General features: G+C 44.4%; 1 protein-coding gene across 1 annotated transcript; it reads right to left on the reverse strand.

The window, feature by feature from the left end:
• Positions 1 to 463: 463 nt before the first annotated feature.
• CD2 (CD2 molecule) lies at positions 464 to 15,319 on the reverse strand. The gene is made up of 5 exons (XM_054452520.1): positions 15,196 to 15,319; positions 14,740 to 15,060; positions 9,078 to 9,308; positions 5,103 to 5,225; positions 464 to 1,229 (listed from the first exon to the last, which is right to left on the reverse strand). The coding sequence occupies exons 1-5, from the start codon at positions 15,254 to 15,256 to the stop codon at positions 910 to 912; spliced, it is 1,056 nt and encodes a 351-aa protein (XP_054308495.1). The 5' UTR covers positions 15,257 to 15,319; the 3' UTR covers positions 464 to 909.
• Positions 15,320 to 23,265: the final 7,946 nt, after the last annotated feature.

The raw sequence follows: 23,265 nt of genomic DNA on the forward strand, positions 1-23,265 counted from the left end.
GGGTCTGACCTTTTAATTATAGTCATTTAAGACACTTAAGATTTAATTCAACTGAGTTGTCTCTTAGCCTATCTTTTTGTATGTCATCTGATGAGTTCATGACACCTCCAGTATCCATAGATTCCCTTGTTTTCAAGGATGACAGTACAGGTCATTATGACCGTGTCTGAACAGTCAAGGAAGTAAGACCCAAAAGGTTAAGTTTTCTGGTGACTCCTGTTAACGTTTGTGCATGGAGGCTTTAAATCATTATGGAAATCTACAAATAGGTTGTTGGACCCAGCTTTGCAGCTGAGACCTGGGGAGCATGTTCGGGTCATTCTGGTGAGGACTAAGGAGGTCTCAGCCGGATTGAGTTGACTGAATTTGATCCTGCTGTCACCTAGTGACAGCGAGGCTCTTTCTTATTCGGCAGCTTCCTCTCCTCGATACTGGGGTCCTTCACACCATGAGCAGTCACGGGTCTAGTCAAAGCTTTTATTTCACTTTTACTCACAGAATGGTGGGCAAGTGTCCACCAGGGCACATAAGAAACTCCAGAGTCTCTTAAGCAGATAGGCTGCTTGTAGTGAGACCCAGGCACACCAATCACTTGATTTATTGCATCTACACATGACCTGAGAGGGGACAAGAGATCTCTAAGATTTCTGTGCTCGGTCCTCTACCATTCTTGCAATCACACTTACATTACTTCTCCTTACTGGTGTGTTGGAGCTCTCTGAGGAGACCAAAGACTCCAGATGTTGGCCACATGGCTGAGTTCGAAGATGCAGAGCTGGCTGTGGCCCACAGCCTCAGGAGGTGACAATGTTCTGCACATGGAAAACACCTGACGGAAGTACTGATGTGCACATCAGGAGTGCAGAAATCCACAGTGCTTTTTATTGGAAAAGACAGTTTCTATCTTTTTTAATTAGAGGAAGGGGACAATGAGTTTTCTGCTGCCCCATGGGGAGATTTTGGCTGAACTCGAGGTCTGGGGAGGGGTGGGCCTTTCTGCTGGTGAACTTGTGTGCCCGACGGAGCAGGAGGCCTCTTCTGAGGCTGGTGCTGAACACGGTGTCCAGGAGGCAGGGGACGATGACTAGGTGCCTGGGAACGATGACCAGGTGGTGGAGGAGGATGTTGGGAAGCTGCTGGATTCTGAGGGGTTGAAGCTGGAATTTGGTGGGGCTTCCGGCCCCTTTCTTCAGTAGCTACTCTGTGGGCTCTTGTCTCCAGCTCCTCATCTGCAACAACAAAACCTCAATAGAGTTCATCTTGGCCAGGTGAAATCAATGTAAATATTGAGTACCTTTTATATGCAAGGCACCATGCTAGCTGCTTTGGGGGATGCAATGAGGAAGCAGAAGTTGCCCCTACTCTCTGAGAACTCTAAAGCTTGTAGGAGAGAAAGAAGCGCTCACCGTAAGGTAGAATGAAAGCCTAGGACAAGAGAACTCAGGGAACCAGCAGGAAGAAGACACATGGGTGGAGGGCTTTGTGCCTGGGGCTCCCATGATCAGAGACAGCACTCAGACCTGGAACCCCACCTGTGTGCTGACCTAGAGATTGTTCCCTGAGAGCAAGAACCTCGTGGTTAGAGCGCATGGGAAGGGGTTATGAGCAGTCATGGAGGATATTAGTAACTACATTCCTTCTGAGGCATTTCTATGTTAGATCTGCCTTTCCCCCAATTCCACTGTCATGCAATCCACCTTCTGGCAAGAGGTTGGAATACATGCAAGGGACTTTTTGTCCTTAGAAATTTACTCGCTTCTCAGAAATTCATGACTTACCCTCTTGGCCTTAGGAAAGAAAGAACTCCTCCTCTCCTCACCCTTCAGGATTTTCTTCTTTGTGTGACTTCAGTCCATGAAAGCAGGCCCACAACTACTTGTAATGTAGTTTTTCCTGTACTCTTAAAATCACAGGGAATCTGTGAATGTGCCCAGCTGCTAGAGGCCTGGAGCACCCTGCTGGCCTCTCTGGACTCCTTTAGGCTATAAGTTAGGTATTTCAGTCCCTGCACCCAAGGCCATCTTTGCAGTGGCTCCAGAGGGAGGTAGGAAGAGAAGTTTCTCCCTGGGGTGAAATAATTACCTCTTTTTTTTTTTTTTTTTTTTTTTTTTGAGATGAAGTTTCACTCTTGTTGCCCAGGCTGGAGTGCAATGGTGCGATCTTGGCTCACTGCAGCCTCCACTTCCCGGGTTCAAACAATTCTCCTGCCTCGGCTTCCTGAGTAGCTGGGATTACAGGTGTGCACCACCACGCCCGGCTAATATTGTATTTTTGGTAGAGATGGCATTTCTCCATGTTGGTCAGGCTGGTCTCGAACTCCCGACCTCAGGTGATCTGCCTGCCTTGGCCTCCCAAAGTGCTGGGATTACAGGTATGAGCCACCGCACCCAGCTGAAATAATTACCTCTTACATCTTTATGGAGATGTGTGGCTGGGGAAGCACAAGCCCTCTCTAAGCATCACCCTGTAACTTCCGGATGTTGATTCAGACCAGATGGTCTCCTCTGACTACATGAAACGTGAGCATCAGATGGCTTTGAATGTAGTCAAAGTTAGACAATGTGATTTTGATACCTAAATGGCTCGTGTGCTCTAAGCACAAAGAGGAAAGGGCCTCCAGAAAGGACAAAACACATCCTCTATGCCATCTTCTGTGCCCTGTAGTCATTGCTTAAGTTATGTCCAGTAGACTGTGGAGAGGGCTCTAACCCCTGGCCCCAGTTCTGAATTATGGGGCAGTGGGTGGTCCTTCTTCATCTCCTATGTGGCAAGCTTGCACTGGCCATTGGTTTACTACTCTGTTCACCCACTATTTTTGTTTTTTATTTGTTTTGTTTTTTTGAGACAGGGTCTTGCTCTGTTGCCCAGACTGGAGTGCAGTGGTGTGATCGTATCTCACTGCATTCTCGATCTCCCGGGCTAAAATGATTCACCCACCTCAGCCTCCTGACTAGCTGGGACTACAGGCATACATCACCACACCTGCCTAATTTTTAAATTTTTTTTTTAAAGTAGAGACCAGGTCTCACTATATTGACCAGGCTGGTCCCAAACTCCTGAGCTCAAATGATCCTCCTGCCTCGGCCTCCCAAATTGCTGAGATTACAGATATGAGCCACCACACCTGGCCCATCCACCATTTGGTTCATTTGTCCTTCCAACATTTATTCCTCATCTTCTAAGTGTTAAGTGTCATTGTGACTTAGACACAAATTGTCCTTAGGAAGCCTAAAATCAAGTAAGAGGCGAACAAGAACTGAAAATTGCAATGTCAATTTCCGTGAAGAGCCCAGGGCCACCAGAAAGTGTAGACAGAGGTACATGAGCTCTGGTAGGAGGAATGGGGTGTGGCCATATGGCTGAGACTGCAGGCAGGGTTGGTCAGACAAGGCTGGCTACGGCTCTGTGCACCCTGCCTGGTTCAAGCAGGACAGTGGGTCCTCAGCCTGCCCACTCCAGCAGCTGCAGCTAGCGCCTAAATGTGTGCTCCCAGGAATTCCTCCAGGCTCGTTGTCCTTCTCCGTTGTTTGCATCTCCTGGTTACTCAATCCAGGACATGACTAGAATGAGGCAAGTGAGGCTGACAGGCATGCAGTTTAAAGACACACCAACTTTCAGGTTGTGCAAGGGCAGGCCAGCCTCCTTAAATTCTATGCCTTAAATTCTGGGCTCCTTGCCTCAGCCTAGGCCTAAGTCAGCCTGCTGGCCATAGGATTTAAGGCAAATAATTGAACCTCACTGAACTTAAGCTTCCTTATCTGTGTTGTTATCTATCTCCTAAGATCACTCTGAAAGCTGGATGCACTAATAGACATAAAACACAGAGACTAATGACTTTTTTATCAGCATGAGCTAACCATCATTCTTCTCAGCCTGGTGATGGCAGAGATTGCCTTGTCTTGGGGTGACAAGTGAGGTCCACCTTGGAAGAAGATATGGTCTTTGACCATTAGTCAATGGAGAAGGGGTCTTTGTTGGGGAGGAGCATGGAGAACAGCCAGAGCTGGGCACAGAGGAGGGCAAGCCGGGCATGCCTAAGGGCCCTGCCAGCGATTCTGCTGCACCGTGGTGGAAAGTGTGGGACAGTTGTGGTGGGAAGAATGGGACTAAGTTCAGGAAGATGTTTCGGGGCCTGGGCTGGGGGCAGTGGTGTGATGGGACGTGGGGCTGAGGGACCGCAGCCTGATGGGGAGGCAGAAGGAGAACTGAGGAAGAAGTCTGAGGTAAAGAAGCCAAATCCAGAGGGCACGGGGCCCAAGGCCACTGGTGCCTGGGGAAGTTTGGACCACCTTCCTGGGCAGCACTGGAAGCAGCTGGTGTGGCTGTACCTGCCGGTTCTAGGGAGAGACCAAGTCCTGCTGTGAACGTGAATTGCAGAGAACCCCAGGGCCTGTTCCCTTGGCTGCAAGTCCCGCCAATGGCTGACACCCTCATCTGTGCCCCACACAGTGACCCTGGGTTGGCCATTCTCTGAAGTGTTCTGCCTGGGGTGGCCTGGATGCTCCCTGAGCCGGCTCCCCACTTGCAAGCATAACCTTTTCATTGCTGATAGATTGTCGGACAGGCCTGATCCGAGGAAAAACTCTCAACCCTAACACATCCCTCGAACAGAGAATTAGCAAAGGGGACACAGACACTCTGCTTTAGAACAGCTGTTTTCCTGTGACTACCTGATGACCTGAATGATTTTCCCTGTGTTTCTAGGAGCTTGGTCCTGAACTCACCTTGGGCCACCCATAGACAGGACATTTATTCCTAGAAATGGTGTTTTGGAGCTAACTTTTCTACCTATGTAGAGAAGTGTGGCTCATTCAAAAGATGTTCACATTAGCCCGTCACCAAGTAGGCCTCAGTGGTGGATTCCAATGAGGCCAACTGGATTCAGTGTCTCAAAGCTCCCACATTGTCACCACTAAGAATTTGTTTTTCAAAAATCAAGCTAACCACAAAATGAAACAAGCTATAACCGCTGAATACAACCCTGACATTCCGAAACTACCTATTTCCATCATTTTCTCTGCAGATTCAAGGTGTCATCCCCATGAGCTGTTTCATGGGGATTTTGCTGGGGCCTGCGGTGGGACAAAAGAGGGGGAGCTTACCATTTCTCCGACTCCTCTGTTTTTTCCTTTTGGTGATGTAGAAAACGAGCAGTGCCACAAAGACCATCAAGAGGCTGCCTCCTCCACAAATGCCAATGATGAGATAGATGTCCAGACCTTTCTCTGCAAAAGGAAGACAAGTGGGATGACCGGGAGGGGTCCAGGCAGAGAGCCCATTACTCTGGCCAAGGATGCTGCCTCCTGCATCAAGCAGATAAAAGAGCTTGTTGGGACCTTTCACCCCACAGCTCCCAGGCTCACAGAGGGTGGTGAGTGGTGTCAACCCTGGAAGGACCCAAGGTCCTTGGGAAGCTCCCTCTGCAGGCTCCTTGGGAAACTGCTCTCAGGGGCTAGAAATGCCTGATGGTTCATGCAGGAAGGCCGGCCTGCCCGCTGCCCCCATCATGGAAAGTGTCACGAAATTTTAGATCCGAGGATCTTAGAGATACTCTAATGCAACCTCTAGTTTCAAACATAAGGCCCTGAGAGGGAGAATGAGTTGCCTGAAGCCACACAATATCTGTTCCTGAGCATTTCCCTTAAGCAGCCCCTTGTCTCGGTGTTTCTGCACTGTTGATGCTGCTGTCGTCTCTGGCTATCCCCACCGCACCATGATTCCTTCTCACTCTCTCTACCAGGCAGTTTCCAAACACTCAGGGTAAATATTTCACTTGTTCAGCCCAGCACTCTGACCTCACGGCCAGCACCCCCTCACAGAGTTTCCCTGGAGCCACGAGAGAAACCTGGGTGCACAGTGTGTTAGTAACAGCAGTGGGCTTAGTCTTCAGTTACTGGACCTTCAGTTGCTGTAATGCAATGAGGAAAACAGTGACTTTGGTGTTAAGGGAAATGGGTTTGGTCTAGGCTTTTTTAGGCAGGAGCTGTGTGAACTTTGGAGAGTTACTTCACCTCTCAGAGCCTGTTTCCTTCTTTGTAAAGTGGAGATAATGAAACCTACATCATAGGGTGGCTGTTGGAAGTCAATCAGATAATGGATATCAAAGTGCTTTGTAAACTGTAAAACAACACAAATGTGAGGTCTTGCTCTTACTAGCGTTCTCACACTGGTGTTTCTGGGAGCTGTTTCCCAGAAACAGGGGAAACAGGAGGGGTTCTAGGGCTGTCTGCCCTTTGTGAGACAATAGCAGTTAGAGAAGCAGCAGTGGAGCTCGGGTCAGGGGACAGGGTCATCTGAAGAACAAACTGGAACTTGGCCCAGCATCACAAAAGAAATGCTTCTCCAGGCAAAAACATCCTAGGGAGACACTGTTACACATGAAGCCCAGGATGGGCCCCAAGGAGAAGGTCAGAGGCTCAGAAACCAAGTTTAACAGATCATCAAACTGCAGTGGTTTATTCATCTTGGCTTTCTTTCCTCGAGTCTCTCTCTGACCCATTCTTTGCCTGCCAGTTACACAACCTCTCTAAGCTCTACTGATGAAGAGGCCTCCACCAGAGAAGCAGGCATAATCTTAAACCATTGAAATTGGGTCAGTAAAGGATTCAGGGCCCTTTAGGCCCTGCTGGCTTGGACGAGGGGCAGGAGATACCAGAGGCCACTTCCTGCTGAGCTTGAGAACTTTTCAGATTTGACCCGGGGTGGGGCAGGGCAGGCCTGAAATGCTTTGGGGAGCACATGGCTAAGTCATGCAGCCACCAGCTCCATCTTCTCTCCAAGTCATCGGGTAGGGTGGCCACAACTTTATCCTGGGCACATGCAGGAATGTACGCAATGCCTTACACAGCCTGCTCTCCAGTTTGTCCAGTGTGGTGCCCTGGGGCACCTGGTAGTGCTCTTGGTGGGGAATGTTCCATCATGTTTCAGAAGCAGTGGTGGCAGTGTCAGTCAAAAATATGCCCTCCCAGTTCCTAAATCCAGGCATACTATCTTCCTACAGTTTCTCTTGGAGATCACATGCCCATGAGTTTATGTGATAAAGTATTTTTGCACATCTGAATCTGTTCCTTCCTCCTAGTATTTTGGTTTTAAGTATGTAAACGCTCACCTAATCTGAGCCAAATGGTTAGACTCTGACCATTGCTCTTCTCTGCCTTGGCCTTTCAGAATAAAACTTCCAAATCCCTTTTCAGGTCTTCAAGAGCAGCTCCTCCACCCTAATCTCTCCCCAGGTATTCTTCCCATCTCCCTAGTCGTCCTTCTCCCAATGAGCTTCTGCTCTGCACCATAGAATAAGGGACATAAGTGTTCCAGCCTTCAAACCTTGGCTGCTCCCAAGGTCCTCCCTCTCTCCCTCCTTCCATCCCTAATACACACACATATTTATACTTGTGGGCTCCAGTTAAAATAAACATGAAAAGTAGGGTTGCCAGATATAATGCAAAACACCCAGCTAAATTTGAATTTCAGAAAAAAATGAAAAATTTCTAGCATAAGTATGTTCCGTGCAGTATCTGAAACGTACTTATACTGTATTTTTATTTACTATATCTGACAACTCTAATCAAAGATCTCCTGAGGCCACTGCAGTGGCTCATGCCTATAATCCCAGCACTTTGGGAGGCTGAGGTGGGAGGATAGCTTGAGCACAGGAGTTCGAGACCAGCCTGGGCAACGTAGTGAGACCTTATCTCTACAAAAAATTTAAAAATTATCTGGGTGTGGTGGCATGCTCCTGTAATCTCAGCTACTGGGGAGGCTGAGGTGGGAGGATTGCTTGAGCCTGGGAGGTCGAGGCTGCTGAGAGGTATGATTATACTACCACACTCCAGCCTTGGCAACAGAGCAAAACCCTGTCTCAAAAAAAAGTTGTGAAGTCAAGGAGAGGCAACTTCACTCGCTGTGCCTTAGTGATGGGGGAATGTGGGAGGATGACTGGTGGGAAAACTGGGGGTGAAGTGATGCTGGTCAAGTTGGTGATTGGCAGACTCTCAGATGCCTTCAATGACCCCTGCTTCCTGGTATTCTCACCTATGTGCAATCCCCTCTGATTGAATATGGGCTAGACTTATTAACTTGCTTCTAATGAATAGAACACAGCAGAAGTGATTTGGGATATCACTCCTGAGATTAAGTTACAAAAAGACCACGGCTTTTGTCCTGAGCACTTATTCCTGCTCTTTCTTAGAGGGCTCTGAGGGAAGCTAGCTGCCATATTGTGAGGCAGCCCAATGGCCCACATGAATGAACTTGGAAGTGGATCCAAGAGCCTACTCATCTAATAGTCTGTGAACATGGTGCTTATTTTCTTCGTGGGCCAGGAAGCTGAAGCCTAGAGAGGGGAAGAAACTCTGTCAAGATTCTCTGGCTAAATTTGGACAGACCCAAACTAGAAGTCCACACCTCTACTCCCAGGCGAGAGCTTGGGCACTACAGAAGGCTGCCTCTCAGAAATACTTCTGGAGGTCACATCAGGCTGGGACACTGGGGATCCATTATGGTTTGGAGTTTTGAGATTTTCTGGAGCTAGTCCCCAAGCCTTGCCGTCCTGTTGTGTGCCAGGAGTGTTGCCTTGCTGTTCACAGTCCTTTTTGGCCGCAAGGGCTCCATTCCCCCATGTCCCTGTCCCCCAGGGTTTCTGCAGCCTTTCTACCTTTACTCCTGATAGGAGGTGCTGACCACTGACCATCTTTAGGGGAGCAGTTGGAATCATGTCACTAACTAGCCAAGGGACCTTGGGCAAATCAGTTTCCCTCTCTGGAAAATGGGGCTTTGCATGAGATACTCTCTACAGCTCCTCCTTCTTCAGTTTTGCAATTCTTTCTCCTAGAAGAGGATCTTTAAAATTGCTTGTGGTCAAATTGTGCTCAGTGGGAGGACTCCCAGGATGGGAAACCATAGAACACCACCTCCCCTGAGGCTTCCCTTGAAGGTTTCCAGGAGGAAGAGATACACTTTCATGCCTCATCCTGAGCCAGGGCTGCCTCCCAGCATGAGCACCTGTGACCTGGAGCAGCGTGCCTCTGCCTACTGAGGGCCTGGCAGGCTGTGTTTGTGAAGTGATGCCCGCCACGCACCTGGACAGCTGACAGGCTCGACACTGGATTCCTTGCTGACTTTGTTCCCTGCTGTGCACTTGAATTTTGCACTCAGGCTGGTGGTCCACTTGTGTGTGATGACCCTCTGAGAAAGTTTTAGATGTTTCCCATCTTGATACAGGTTTAATTCGGGGTCAGTTCCATTCATTACCTCACAGCTCAGGGTTGCGTTGATACAAGTCCAGGAGATCTTTGGTTTTGAGACCCTCTCTAAAAAGAAAGTAAAGATCCAGTTCAATTTAGGCAATTTTCTGATTTTAATAAGCATATCTATTTATACAGTGGGGGATGGAGTGAGTTAGGGACAAGGGAACAATGTCAAAGACCTCTAGCAACTTTTGGAAATTATTTTATTTTATTTACAAAGAGCATTCAGAAAAAAAAAATTTCTGATGACATTCATAGATACATTATGCCACTAAATAGTGTATCATATGTAATGTTTATATACTGTCTTATACCTTAAAATGCTTTCACGTATATGATATCACTTAACCCTAACAGACAGGCTGATGTTTTTCTTCCCATTTACAGACAAAATGTTCGAGGCTCTGAGAGGTCCAGTGGGTGGTCTTGGGGCACCACCTAAAACATGGCAGTCAGGGTTTAGGAGTATGGGTAAGAGGGTGCCTCCGGAGTTTGAGAAAGGCAATGCTTTAAGAGCAGCCAGGAACCCCATCCTGGAGGAATCGCCACATCAACATGTGACTGGGGACCTTGGATACCTCTGCCCCCACCAAGTTCCTAGAGCAGAGGGCCAGGTGGGTACATGTGAGTGTGTGGGTGTCCAAGGAGCTCAAAGCTCTGGGGAAAAAGAGCACCTGCCTGGGAACCAGAGACTTGGTTCTGCCTTTTCCCAGCCCAGAGCGGCTTAGCTGCTCACAGGGTCTACACTGGCCCTCCTCAGAGCATCAGAAAAGGATCAGAAAAACATACCCTACCTGTCACGAAAGGAGCAACATGTGGCAAAGCCCTGGGCAGATCACTAGGCACTGACATTATTAGTGGTAGTTCATGCATTCAATAATCACAAACTTCTTGCCTCTCCCACAGAGAGACTGCACCATAAAAGGAAAATGCCTAGACTTCACGTTAGATGGCTCAGGTCTACATCCTAGCCCCATCACTTCCTAGCTGTGTGAACTTTTCCTTTTCCTCCTCTTCTGTTTTTTTTTTTCTCATTCTTTACTTTGTTCCCCCCAGACTTGCCACTTTTCCCTCTCAGTTTCTCTCCATTCATAATATAGATAGACTAGCTTATTTTTCAATGATTCCCTCCCACTCTGACTTCCAGACACCAATATTTTCCCCGTGGAACATCATAGTCAAACTTCATTTATGTCCCGATATATATAGGCATGCAGAAATTAAATTAAAAGTTTTCTTCTCATCCCAAGATTCTGTGTTACTGAGAAGGAAGAAAATGGACATTATCAACATTCAGCAACAGAGTTAGTACATAGTCTAGAGGTTGGGTCATGAAGTTTGCCCGTCTCTTCAGAATGGAAATATTTTTTTTCTACTTATAACAGTAACACAGTAACATGATTGTGGTGATGGTTGCAAAACTCTGAATGTACTAAAGGCCATTTTAGTATATGGACAAATTGAATGGTAGGTGAATTATTTCAATGAAGCTGCTTGGAAAAAAAAGAAAAGGTCATCATCCTTGCCAAAAAGACCTCTGAGTTTGAATCCTGACTTTGCTCCTGTCAAGCAATGAGACTTTGGACAAGCTGCTTCTGACTAGGTCTCTGTTTTCTTACATATAACAAGGAGATAATAACAACTAGGTCTCAGTGTTGTTGGGCACTTTAAATAAGATCATGTAAGCAAGCACCTGACCCCTAACTGGTAGCCATTATTTCCACCGCAATGCTAAATGCGACCCAAATGTGAAAACACCAGCATGGTCCCCCGCGTAGGGCTCACACTCAAAACAGGACACTCGATTTTGTGCTGTTTGGAGTCCTGAGATCTCTGGTTTCCAGAGCCCATAATCAGAGGCCCTTTTCAGCGCCATGCTCAACCCCACTACATTTCTACAAGGTGCTCTCCACTCAAGGTTGCAGGACTAGGGTGTGGAAAGTTGTCACTTCAGGTGAACTGACAGTGTCTGGGATTGCTGGAGTGGGCAATCTGACACTATCTGGGATTGCTGGTAGGCCCAGGTGCTGAAGATGGGGCTGGAGACAGAGAGGAAGAAGGAGGGGGCCCTGCTTCTGGCGACATTTTCTGTGTGAAGCACAGAAATGCTTATTTGCTCATTGAATGGCTGGCCTGTGCTCATGCTGGGGTTCCTGTCCGCCTCCCCAAGCGCAGCTTCCTCTTTTCCCTTCTTATCACTCCCTGCCCAGCATCCATGGGCTTTCAACTTCGGTCATTGTACAAGTTGATAAAATATTTTTAAAAGTTTAAAGCAGATTAAAAATTACCCACAATGCCACCACTCAAAGTCAATAATGAATAATATTTTCATGTATATCTTTATCAGATATTTTCTATTTATATGTACATATATAAATAATATAATATTTCAGCTGGGAGAGGTGGCTCATGCCTGTAGTCCAGCACTTTGGGAGGCTGAGGTGGGCGGATCTCTTGAGGCCAGGAGTTCAAGAGTAGCCTGGCCAACATGGTGAACTACATCTCTACTAAAAATACGAAGATTAGCCAGGTGTGTTGGTACGCGCCTGTAATCCAAACTACTCAGGAGGCTGAGACATGAGAATTGCTTGAACCCAGGAGGCAGAGGCTGCAGTGAGCCAAGATTGCGCCACTGCACTCCAGGCTGGACAACAGAGTGAGACCCTGTCTCTCTCTGTCTCTCTCTCTCTCTGTCTCTCTCTATGTGTATATATATGTAATATTTTAAAAATTAAAACTAGTTTATGTGATCTTATAGTCTGCCTTTTCCCCTTTATTGTGAAATTATATTATGAAGTTCTTTTCTTAATGAACATCAATAAATGCATATATCCATCTTTTTAAAGGATGCATTCTTAATTTAATTGATTAATAAGTTTCTAACTGCTGACTGTTCTAGTATTTCGCTAACATGAACAATGCAGTGACGGGCACCCTTGTGGAGTAGTACCTCCGTATACATTCACTAAGATAGCGTCTTAGAACTAATCCAACCTAAGGCCTTCCATGGATGAGAACTCCTTAATTCTGAGTTGCTGGGATTAACCCCTTCCCTACTAGCATCTGCTTCTAAGGGGCCCTCCACTGCCTCTTCAGCCTGCAGCAGCAATTCCCTCATGAAGGAAATGCAGGCACAACTACTGGAGTTTGAGAAGTTTGGAGGCCGGGTGCCGTGGTTCACACCTGTAATCCCAGCACTTTGGGAGGCTGATGCAGGCGGATCCCCTGAGGTCAGGAGTTTGAGACCAGCCTGACCAACATGGCGAAACCCCATCTCTACTAAAAGTACAAAAATTAGCCGGACATGGTGGTACACGCCTGTAATCCCAGCTACTTGGGAGGCTGAGGCAGGAGAATCGCTTGAACCTAGGAGGCAGAGGCTGCAGTGAGCTGAGATCATGCCAGTGCACTCCAGCCTGGACAAGAGAGCAAGATGCCATCTCAATTAAAAAATAAAATAAAATAAAATAATAAATAAATAAATAAAGAGAAGCTTGGAGAAACAAAGAGATGTGGGAGGGCATTAGCACTGAGAAAACAGGTTTTGTGCCCCAGGCACTGCAGGGCACTTGTACACACCTTGTCTCACTGAATATCCCTTGAAGTTGCCATTGGAAAATCAGACTCAGAGCAGATAGGGAATTTGCCCAAGGCCATGGTAACCTTAAGTCAGGTAATAGTGACCAACTACAAGTTGAATCAAGATGTTGTATGACACTGACATGCACACACACAATGGTGCAGTGTTTCTTTTTGGGGCAATGAAAATGTTGACTGTGGTGATGGTTACAAAACTCTGAATATACTGAAGGCCATTTTAGTATATGGACAAATTGAATGGTAGGTGAATTATCTCAATGAAGCTGCTTGGAAAAGAAAGAAAAGGTCGTCATTCTTGCCAAAAAGACCTCTGAGTTTGAATCCTGACTTTGCTCCTGTCAAGCAATGAGACCTTGGACAAGCTGCTTCTGACTAGGTCTCTATTTTCTTATATGTAACAATAACAACTAGGTCTCAGTGTTGTTGGGCACTTTAAATAAGATCATGTAAGCAAGCACCTGACCCCTAACTGGTAGCCATTATTTCCACCGCAATGCTAAATGCGACCCAAATGTGAAAACACCAGCATGGTCCCCCGCGTAGGGCTCACACTCAAAACAGGACACTCGAGTTTTGTGCTGTTTGGAGTCCTGAGATCTCTGGTTTTCAGAGCCCATAATCAGAGGCCCTTTTCAGCGCCATGCTCAACCCCACTACATTTCTACAAGGTGCTCTCCACTCAAGGTTGCAGGACTAGGGTGTGGAAAGTTGTCACTTCAGGGGAACTGACAGTGTCTGGGATTGCTGGAGTGGGCAATCTGACACTATCTGGGATTGCTGGTAGGCCCAGGTGCTGAAGATGGGGCTGGAGACAGAGAGGAAGAAGGAGGGGGCCCTGCTTCTGGCGACATTTTCTGTGTGAAGCACAGAAATGCTTATTTGCTCACTGAATGGCTGGCCTGTGCTCATGCTGGGGTTCCTGTCTGCCTCCCCAAGCCAAGCGCAGCTTCTTCTTTTCCCTTCTTGTCACTCCTTCCCCAGTGTCCCCCGGGGCTTTCAACTTCAATGGCGTTTCGACTCCACTTTCTCTTCCTTCTCTCCCTTGCCTAAGCCACCTTTCTCTATGCCTGACCCTTATTATCCTCATTCTTCCTATTTTACAGGCACCCTTTGGTCTAGGCCAGTGGTGATTGACTTCGGCTGCTCATTAGAATCCCCCAGGGAGCTTTAGAACCTAATGATACCCAGGCCACATGCAAAAAAAAATTTGATTTAATTGGTCCTCATTCCACTTGGATTACAGCAGCAGCTTTCTAACTAGTCTCCCTAACCCCATCCTCAATATCCACTCCTGTCCTCCCAGTACAGGCAGAGATATACAAAGCCACACCTTGTGCATTTTCTACACATATCAGCAAAAATCACCTACCACCTTGGATCACTCTGACAAGCAGATCCAAAACAAGGGCTGTTCATCCTTAAATATGTTGTTTCCAGCCCTTTTCTGCCATATAACTCCTCCTTCAGGGCAGCCTGGCTTGAAATGGGCTCTGTTGATGAAACGCCCGCTGCTCTCCAGTCAGCCTCTTCTTCTCGCCCCACTCTTAGCTCGCCCATTCATCAGCAACCTGGAACAGTTGCCTTTTCCCTCTGCCTACCTGTGTCCCCCTCCTGATTAATGCCACCTTAATCCAGGTTCTTCACCCAGCCCCACATTCCTGTAATCACCTGAAGACAGAGTTGTAGGCAGGTAGACTTGAGGGTCTATCAGATGTGTGGATCCCATTCCCGCATTAGACCACAGTCTCCACTGGGGCAGGAGACATGCATCTGGTTTCCTGTATAGCCCCCCTGGAGGCAGAGGTCTGCGCTGGGGAATATTATAAATGCTATTTTCCAACTTGCCAAATAGCACCCACATTGAAATAAAGCAACTAAGGGAATGAACACTTACCTTGAATCTTCAAATCAAATATTTTTTCCAACACATTTTTTCCTTTTGTATCATATATTGATACCTTGTAGATATCCTGATCATCGGTCTTCAGATGCTTAATTTTCAGAGTTCCATTTTTAAATAGCTTATATGCATCTTTTTCCTCGAAAGTCTCTTTCTCTTTTCTGAACTGTGCAATCTTTTTCTTGTCTGAAGTTTTTTCCCATTTTATATCGTCAATATCATCACTCATTTGAAAACTAGGAATGTCCAAGTTGATGTCCTGACCTAAGGCACCCCAGGTTTCCAAAGCATTCATAATCTCTTTGGAGACTGCACCTATAAAAAGCAAAAGAGTTGCTGAAAGTCACTTTCAGGGAAAGCTAGGTTGGGACTTCTTTGACTCTTATGCTTACTTCAGGGTCTCCGAAGAAGCTTCTAACAGTGACAGTGGAGACCCACGCACCAGCTTACCTTTGGAAGAAACGTTGAAAATCAGAAGGAAGCTGGCTACAATTTTACATGGAAAGCTCATCTTAAGGGCTGGTTTCCTCTTTTGATTCTGAGCTCTTCATGCAAAAGGAACTGAAGTGAGACTGGTGGAGTCCACACCCCGAGAGCTTAACCACGTGCCTCTCTTCACATCTTTTACAGTAACATAAAACATAATACACATACACAGAGAGCGAGAACGCGCACAAGCCAGCCCTTCTGATGTGCTCCTTTGCCAAAGCAGATGTGTTTATGAGTGTGTGTTTTCTTACTGCATTTTAATCCTCACACAAAAAATTGGGAAGGATAGGTTTTCTCATCTCAGTGAAAGAGAAAAGGAACAGAGAGGCTAAGTAGATCACTAAGGATCACTCTTTTGTAAACAAGAAGCCAAATTCAACCACACAGCCTTTTATCCACTTAGGTATACTGTCCCTAACAAGACCACATAGAAATATAGGTAAATGTTCACAAGCCAATAGCAGAATGCAAACATTTATCCCATATGGTTATAAATATTGAAAAATGTATACCCACAAAATGATGAGGAAATTGATTTTTTTGTTCCTCCAAAGATATTTTTCGTGTTCTAAAATCGTTTTTGTGGTGAAAAGAAAGAAATTGAGTATCAGCTATAAATGCTTGCAATCCCCAAATCCTATGTTCGGCATACATTTTACAACTCTCGTGAAATTCGCAGTTAGATAAATAAAAACTTGTTCCAAAACAAAGAAGCATAGAGACTATGAAATATAATTAAACTACCAAAACAAAGGAGTCAACAGCATTTAAAGTGATTAACATTTTAGGTGGTTAAGAAAAAGGAGAGATTAGGAGAAAAAAGAAATGAGAGGGAACAGGGAGAGAAAAAAAGAACAGAAATTTGTGACACAAGGAAAGAGACAGTGATGCAGAGACGGGTGTGCCCTGAAAAGATGCCTAAAAAGAGAAATAACCATGACAGACTTCCAAAGCACATTTTCAGTGTTACAATTCTTTAGGTCACAGTGAGTAAAAATTGTAAAAGTGGTGTTCGTTTTCTTTTTCTACTCTAAGTACAAATATGGATATTATCTGTCAGAAAGTTACCTAGTAAATGAAATTAAGTCAAAGCAGTTGTTTGCTGTTACTGGGTAAAAGGAAGCCAAATATTTACCTCATGGTTGTATAAGCATCATCCACAATAATGAACTACAGTTGGATTAAAATTTTAAATGCAAAAATACTATAATAATGCTAAAAGGAGGCCGGGGGTGGTGGATCACAGCTATAATCCCAGCACTCTGGGAGGTCGAGGTGGACCTCCTCACCTGAGGTCAGGAGTTCAAGACCAGCCTGGCCAACATGGTGAAACCCCATCTCTACTAAAAATACAAAAATTAGCCAGGTGTGGTGATGCGCACCTGTAATCCCAGCTACTCAGGAGGCTGAGGCAGGCAAATTGCTTGAAACTGGGAAGCAGAGGTTGCAGTGAGCCAGGATTGTGCCACTGCACTCCAGCCTGGGCAGCAGAGGGAGACTCTGTCTCAAAATAAATAAATAAATAAATAAATAAAATAATAATAATGCTACAAGGACAATATAGAAAGATATTCTTATAGCTTGAGTATGGAAGGCCTAGCTATGTATAACATATAATCCAAAGTAAGAAAGAAAAGATGAACACAACTGATGAAAAGAAGTAAGATTTATGTGCAGATGAAGAAATAAGGAACAAAATGAAAAGGTATGACAAAATATTTGCAATATATATAAAATCATTAATATTCAAAATATAGAAATAATTCTTATCAATCAATACAAAATAGTTTTCAAAATGGGCAAATGATATAAATGATCAGCTTACAGAAGAAATATTTCACAGGAGAAATATCAAACCTACAAGAGGAGTCTAATGTCATCAAAAATGTATGTATATATCTTAGCTATAAAATACCATTTTTCACCATCAGATTGGCAAAATTAGAAAAGATGATAATTTACATTATTAACATGAGTGTGTGGAGAAATGAACCCTCATACAACATCAGAGGGAATGTAAATCAATACCTTCTGGGGAAAGGAATTTATCATTTCCACCAAACTTTAAAATTTATGTCTTTTTCTCACCTAGTGATTTTAATTTGAGAAATCTATCCCACACAAATGATTGCACAGATGTTTTAAAATTCTGTTCAAGGATGTTTGCTGTAGCATTTTTGTAGTAAAAAATTGCAAACAACTAAAATTATGGTATATTCATATTATGAAATATTGTATAACCATCAAAATAGTATAACATAGGCCTAAAAGTAAGACATGGAAAGATGCTTTTGGTAAATCACATGAAAAGAGCAAATTGCAAAACAATATCTATAGGATTAGTCCTTTTTATATATGATACTATGTTTATACTATGCTATGGGTACACCAGTGTACCATATCATACTATGTTGTTATTAAGGTATGTGTTGGAAATAAGCCTGAAAGGCTTGATGCTGAATTTTTTTACAGTGCTTGTCTTTCAGGTATTAGATTGTGAGAGAACTGAAATGAAATTTTCAGTTCTTACCTTTGTAAACCAAAAAGTATTTGAGACAGGTCTCAATCAATTTAGAAGTTTATTTCATCAACGTTAAGGACAAAAAGGAGCACAGAACCACAGGAAAAATCTGTGGTTTGTGCCTTTTTCTCAAGATGATTTCAAAGGCTTCAGTTAAGGGGAAAAGCTGGCCAGAGGGGAAGGAGGCAGGATACAGTCACATTACTGAATCCATATGTTGCAAGAGAAAAGAAGTAGGTAGGGGAATGGTCAATTGTGTATTCTTCTCATGCTCAGTAAATTGGCACTTTCATAAGATAAGGTGAACATACAGTAGCTACCCATGGAGACAGCAGCTTTTTATGTGTAGCTGTCTGCTTAGGAACTCAAGGAAAGGCAGTTTCTTGCGTGACTCAACTTTCAGTTTAATTTTTCCTTTTGGCATAATGAATTGGGGTCCCGGGATTTTATTTTTCTTTCACATTTTATTTATTTCTGTGAAGTTTAAAATTTCGGAAATAAGCACCTTTTTTGGTAATAAAAAATGTCTTTTTAAGAAAGGATGCTTAGGGCACACGTATTTTTTCGAAAGTGTCTGCCAACCCAGAGGAGCAGCATGGAGCTTCCTGTTTGTGAGTGGCTGACCCACCAGCTGCCATCCAACTCCAGTGTGTCAAGGCCTGGTGGAGAGAAGGTGGCGCCAGCCATCCTCTGACCCGTCTCAGCTTTTGAAGGGGCTTGCCCTCTCTTCCTCTCACTTTCCTCATGGAGCTTGTGAAGAGCAGCTTTCTGTTCCACTATTTGAAACATTAATTTTGCTCCTCTAAAACTAATTCAATTCTGAGTGATGAGCATGGCTTCAAGGGCAGAAGCCATGAAAAAGAAAGAGATCAATAGATCTGACTCTGTAAAATGTGAAAACTTTCTATGTAAAAAGCCATAAAAAAATTAAAGACAATGTACTAAAAGGAGCAAATTATTTGCAAGATACATGACAAAGGCATAACAATTTTTTTTTTTTTAATTTTAGAGACAGGGTCTCGCTCTGTTGCTCAGGATGGAGTGCAGTGGCATGACCACAGCACCACAGCATACTGCAGCCTTGACCCCCTGAGCTCAAGTGAACCTCCTGCTTCAGCCCCCTGAGTAGCTGGGAATACAGACATGTGGCACCATGCCTGGCTAATCTTTTTATTTTTTGTAGAGATGGGGGTCTCATTATGTTGCCCAGGCTGATCTTGAACTCCTGGGCTCAAGTGATCCTCCCACCTTGGCCTCCCAAAGTGTTGGGATGACAGGTGTGGGCCACCGTGTCTGGCCAACATTAAACTTTTAATATTAAATTTTTCTTGTAAACATAGAAAAGATAGACACCTTAATATTAAAATGGGTCAAAGTCATAAAAGGAGCAATCCACAAAAGAAGAATTTTATTTCTATTTATTAATAAAGAAATGTCAGTTTTAACATAGATGCATTTTTCATCTTCATTTGAAAAATGAAAACGTAGTGTTGATGATGGTGAAAATGGGCGTTCTTGTATATGGCCAGGAGAATTGCAAATAGGTATAGTTTCTGGTGGGCAATTTGTCAGTGTGAATTAGAGTATCAAACATTTGTGGATTTCTAACAAATCCACAAGGATGATTTTATCATAAGGAAATAATGAAGGCTGTGTACTAGACTTGGCTATAAATTTATACACTGAGGTATTTTAAAGCCAAAATTGGAAATAATTTAAATGTCTAAGAGAAGGAAATTGGTTAAGTAAATCATGATATAGACAAGCTGTGGAATATGACAAAAACAGGTCCCAATTGTAGGAGAGGAGAAAAGTAGTCTTTTTTCCTCTGCTCGTCTTAGGTTCTCTGGCTGGAGCCCTGTAAATCAGACTGGGAAAAGACAGGTTAACAAGGGAAAGGCACATTGAAGTTGATTAAGATATGTATCCCTCATAAACATGGGAGCACCCAGTGGTGAGTAACCCAAAGGGATGTTAGAACTTGGACTTATAGAGTATCTTAGGCTAAACAAAGAAAAAGGGATTTGGGGCTTCTAGGTTGGGGAGGCAAGTTATCCAATGACCAGGAAAAGTGTGGCAAACAACAAGAGTTGTTTAGTAAGGTTTGTTGTGCAGATTGAAGCCAATGCCGTCTCCATTGATAAGAGTTGTTAAGAGTCCTCCTCTTCCTGACACAGGAGAGGGAGAAACCTTTTACAAATGAGTATTTTCTTCAGAAATTGTAAATTTTCTTTACAAAAGAAAAATATTGTGCCATGTTTTTAAAGCTTTTACTGCCTCTGCTGGTTCATGATGGCCTTTTGCTCAAAAAAAACCATATGCTAAAAAGGCATGTTTTAGGGTGGCACTGATGTAGGAGGCGGAACTTGACTCTGGAGGTGGGGCTTGGACATTGGACCAAATTGAGGACTAGCTAAAACAGAGATGGGTGGAAGCAGCTTTCCATAAGACATGCCCACCAGTGTGCCATGTCAGTTTACTGTTGCCATGGCAATAACCAAACTTTACCACCTTTTTCCATGGCAATGACCTGGCAACCCAGAAGTTACCACCCTTTTCCTAGAAATTTCTGCATAATCTGCCCTTTCATTTGCATATAATTAAAATGGGTATAAATAGGACTGCAGAACTGCCTTTAAGCTGATACTCTGGGCACACTGCATGCGGTGTATCCCTGCGCTGCAAGCAGCAGTACCTCTGCTGCTGCTTCAATAAAAGTTGCTGTTGAACACCACCAGCTCACCCTTGATTCTTTCCTGAGTGAAGCCAAGAACACTCTCACGTTAAGCCCCAATGGGGGTTACCTGTCCTACATCAGCATCTTCTGGTACCCTTCACAATCAACAATATAGTCCCATTTCATTTCTCAAAAAGGGTCTGCTGGGTGCGTCTCTTGCAGAATGTCCCCAGGGTGTTGGTCCCTGTGTGGTGGGATAATAGCTACTATTCTGCCCTCCTTGCTTGCTGTTGCTATTCTAATATGTCTAAATTGAACACGTATTGTCCTTCAATTGAATTATGTTTAATTCTAAGTGGACCTGTCACTTCCGTAAATGTTCTGAGTGCTGAGGCAGGTGCAGTCCCTGCCTCTGAGTGTTTGCATTTCAGGGGACCATCTACTCGGTGACTCATTCCAGCTCCTCCCTTGCCACTCTTGCTGCAATGTACAGGTTGGCTCTTGCTCTATCTTCATTGATTCTTTTTCTTACCTAAACTCACACTCCTGGGGAAGTAGGCTACAGGGAAGAGAATAAGAAGCAGAGAAGGAAGAAAACATTCTTGGAGGTCTTACTTTAGGTTGACCTCTTATTCCATGATTAGTAAAATATTGATGGTTTTGACTTCTACCTCCCTTTCCCTTTGTCAAAGGAGAGCCTTAACAAGGCTCAGGTCAAGTCAGGACTGTTAGAAATAAGTGCTTAGTGCCACAAGGAAAAACCAGCACTTAGAAAATTTCTCAGCAAGGCACATTTACTTCCGCAGATGGGTGCTGCCTGCATCCCTCTGATTGTAAGAGCACACCAAGCGGGGTAGCACAGGGGTTTTTATCCCTAATGCAGTTCCTGTTTCTGTGTCCTTTCGCCACTGGCTGGAGTCAGACCGCACAGTCTAAGCTGACCCAATAGGCTAGTGTTTGAAATTGAATAAGGCCAATTAGGCAGGAAGGGAGAGGCTGTCCATTACCAACTAGGTGAAAAGGGTTGTTTACAGAGTAAGAGGTTTGCCAGTTACAGATTAAGCAGAGAAACAAGTGCTCGTTACAGATTAAGCAGAGTACTAAGTGCTCATTACAGATTAAGAAAGACCAAGGAAGCTTAGAAGAGGAACTTATTATTTTTGGCAAATTTCCCCCTCTTGACTTTATAGTTCTCCCTCTTCACATTTCCTTAACATATCCTGGCTTTGTTGCTCCTCTTGGTCATTTAGGAGTAGGAACTTACCTGAGTAGGGTGGGGGAGAATCGAGGGGTTTTCATGAGGGCTTTTTCTATAAGCCTTTGCACTAATCAACAAATACAAGGTATGATGCAGCAACCTACAAGAGTGAGTACACCTATAACAATTGCAAGGGGGGTAAAGATTGAGATTATGAGTCTCTTCCATTTTCCAAACCATTTTTCCATGAGTCCAGAGAAGGGGTCATCTATTCCAGAATTCAGCTAATTCATTTGCTAGGGTGGTAAGGCCCTGTAAGGCTTTTGTAATTGTTCCATCAGGGGCTGTGTTGTTAGGGATAAAAGTATAGCATTAGACCCCAGTCATGAAACAGACCCCGCCTTTCTCAGTCAATATCATGTCCAGGGCTATTCTATTTTCCCAGACCATTTGGCTGGTAGGGCCTAATTGTTCAGCTATTCCTTTAATGGTATCCCTAGCATAATTGACAAACCACTGTTGATTATAGTAAATGTAATTTATCCAGTCTACATTTTTGTTTACATTTACCCATGAGAACAATATAGATTCAAATCCTGCAGCTATTTGATTTCGGATTTTAAATTCATTTGGCACTCCTTGTGGAACTCTGATGGCATCTATATAAATGTGAGAGTCAAAGGACCCGTGGGAGGGTGGTACTTCTTTTTTGCAATTGTCTTTTTTGCTTTGTTGATGAAATGCCAGGATAAAAGGGATGACCAATTGAATTAGGGTGCAAGTGCCGATCCAGTCACTTGGTAGAGTACCTAGCAGTGGCCCACTGCAGTACTACCATACATCTGCTCAGGGATGAACAAGGGCAGACTGATTGGTTAGCTCCTGAAAAGGCTTAGGCTTACTGCATCCTGCTAAATTCGGCATGCCTTATTGCCCCAAGCTGTGGGGTTTTGGAAGAGAGCTACCATGCAGCTCATACCCTGTTGGTGGGAGGATCATTCAAGTGGAAACGGGACAGTTTGTGTCTCTGGTCTGCCCGTTGCACAAGCGTAACAATCGCTTTTGTTTAGTGTGTGAATGGAATATTTAATCAATTCTAGCCAGGCATTTGCATCTTGGTACCCCGTTTCAATAGCTAGGATTTGTTTTAAATCTTTAACTTCTACAATGGCTCCTTTGGTGTTGCTATTGGGTAGGGAGAGACTAGTAGTTTGATTAGAAGGTTTAGAAGGAGAGGGAGGAGGGGATCAGGGGGTGATGAAACGCATTTCAAAAAATCCTATAGAGTCTGCCCCTGCGACCTCTGCTCCTATACCATAGAAATGACTTAATGAAGGGGAGCAATTTTGGGAAGTTGTGATAGTAATGGAAATTTCTACCAGATTACATTGGTTTTGCTGGCAATTGGTGGGGGCTTCCTTTGGTGAAAGGAATGTATGGTTTTTGGACACACAGAGACTTGTTGGGGAGGTCCAACCCGGATTTTTGGTAGTCCATAGAATTTTGGACCAGCTACAGCTGAGAAACTCTGTTTTCGGTGGACAAGATTCCCAGTTAACAGAGTTTTCTTTACAATATCCCAAGTCTAAGGGAACTGCCCAGTTAATTGAATCTGCCCAATCTGATAATTTCCAA

This window comes from Pongo pygmaeus, chromosome 1, assembly GCF_028885625.2.
Source record: "Pongo pygmaeus isolate AG05252 chromosome 1, NHGRI_mPonPyg2-v2.0_pri, whole genome shotgun sequence".
Taxonomy (NCBI): domain Eukaryota; kingdom Metazoa; phylum Chordata; class Mammalia; order Primates; family Hominidae; genus Pongo; species Pongo pygmaeus.

Coding starts and splice junctions, on each gene's coding strand:
- CD2 (XM_054452520.1), bottom strand. CDS start 15,256: ATGAGCTTTCCATGTAAAATTGTAGCCAGCTTCCTTCTGATTTTCAAC. Junction 9,309..14,739: donor ATTTGATTTGAAGATTCAAG/GTAAGTGTTCAT, acceptor CTTTCTTTTTAG/AGAGGGTCTCAAAACCAAAG. Junction 5,226..9,077: donor CGAGCCTGTCAGCTGTCCAG/GTGCGTGGCGGG, acceptor TTCCTTTTGCAG/AGAAAGGTCTGGACATCTAT.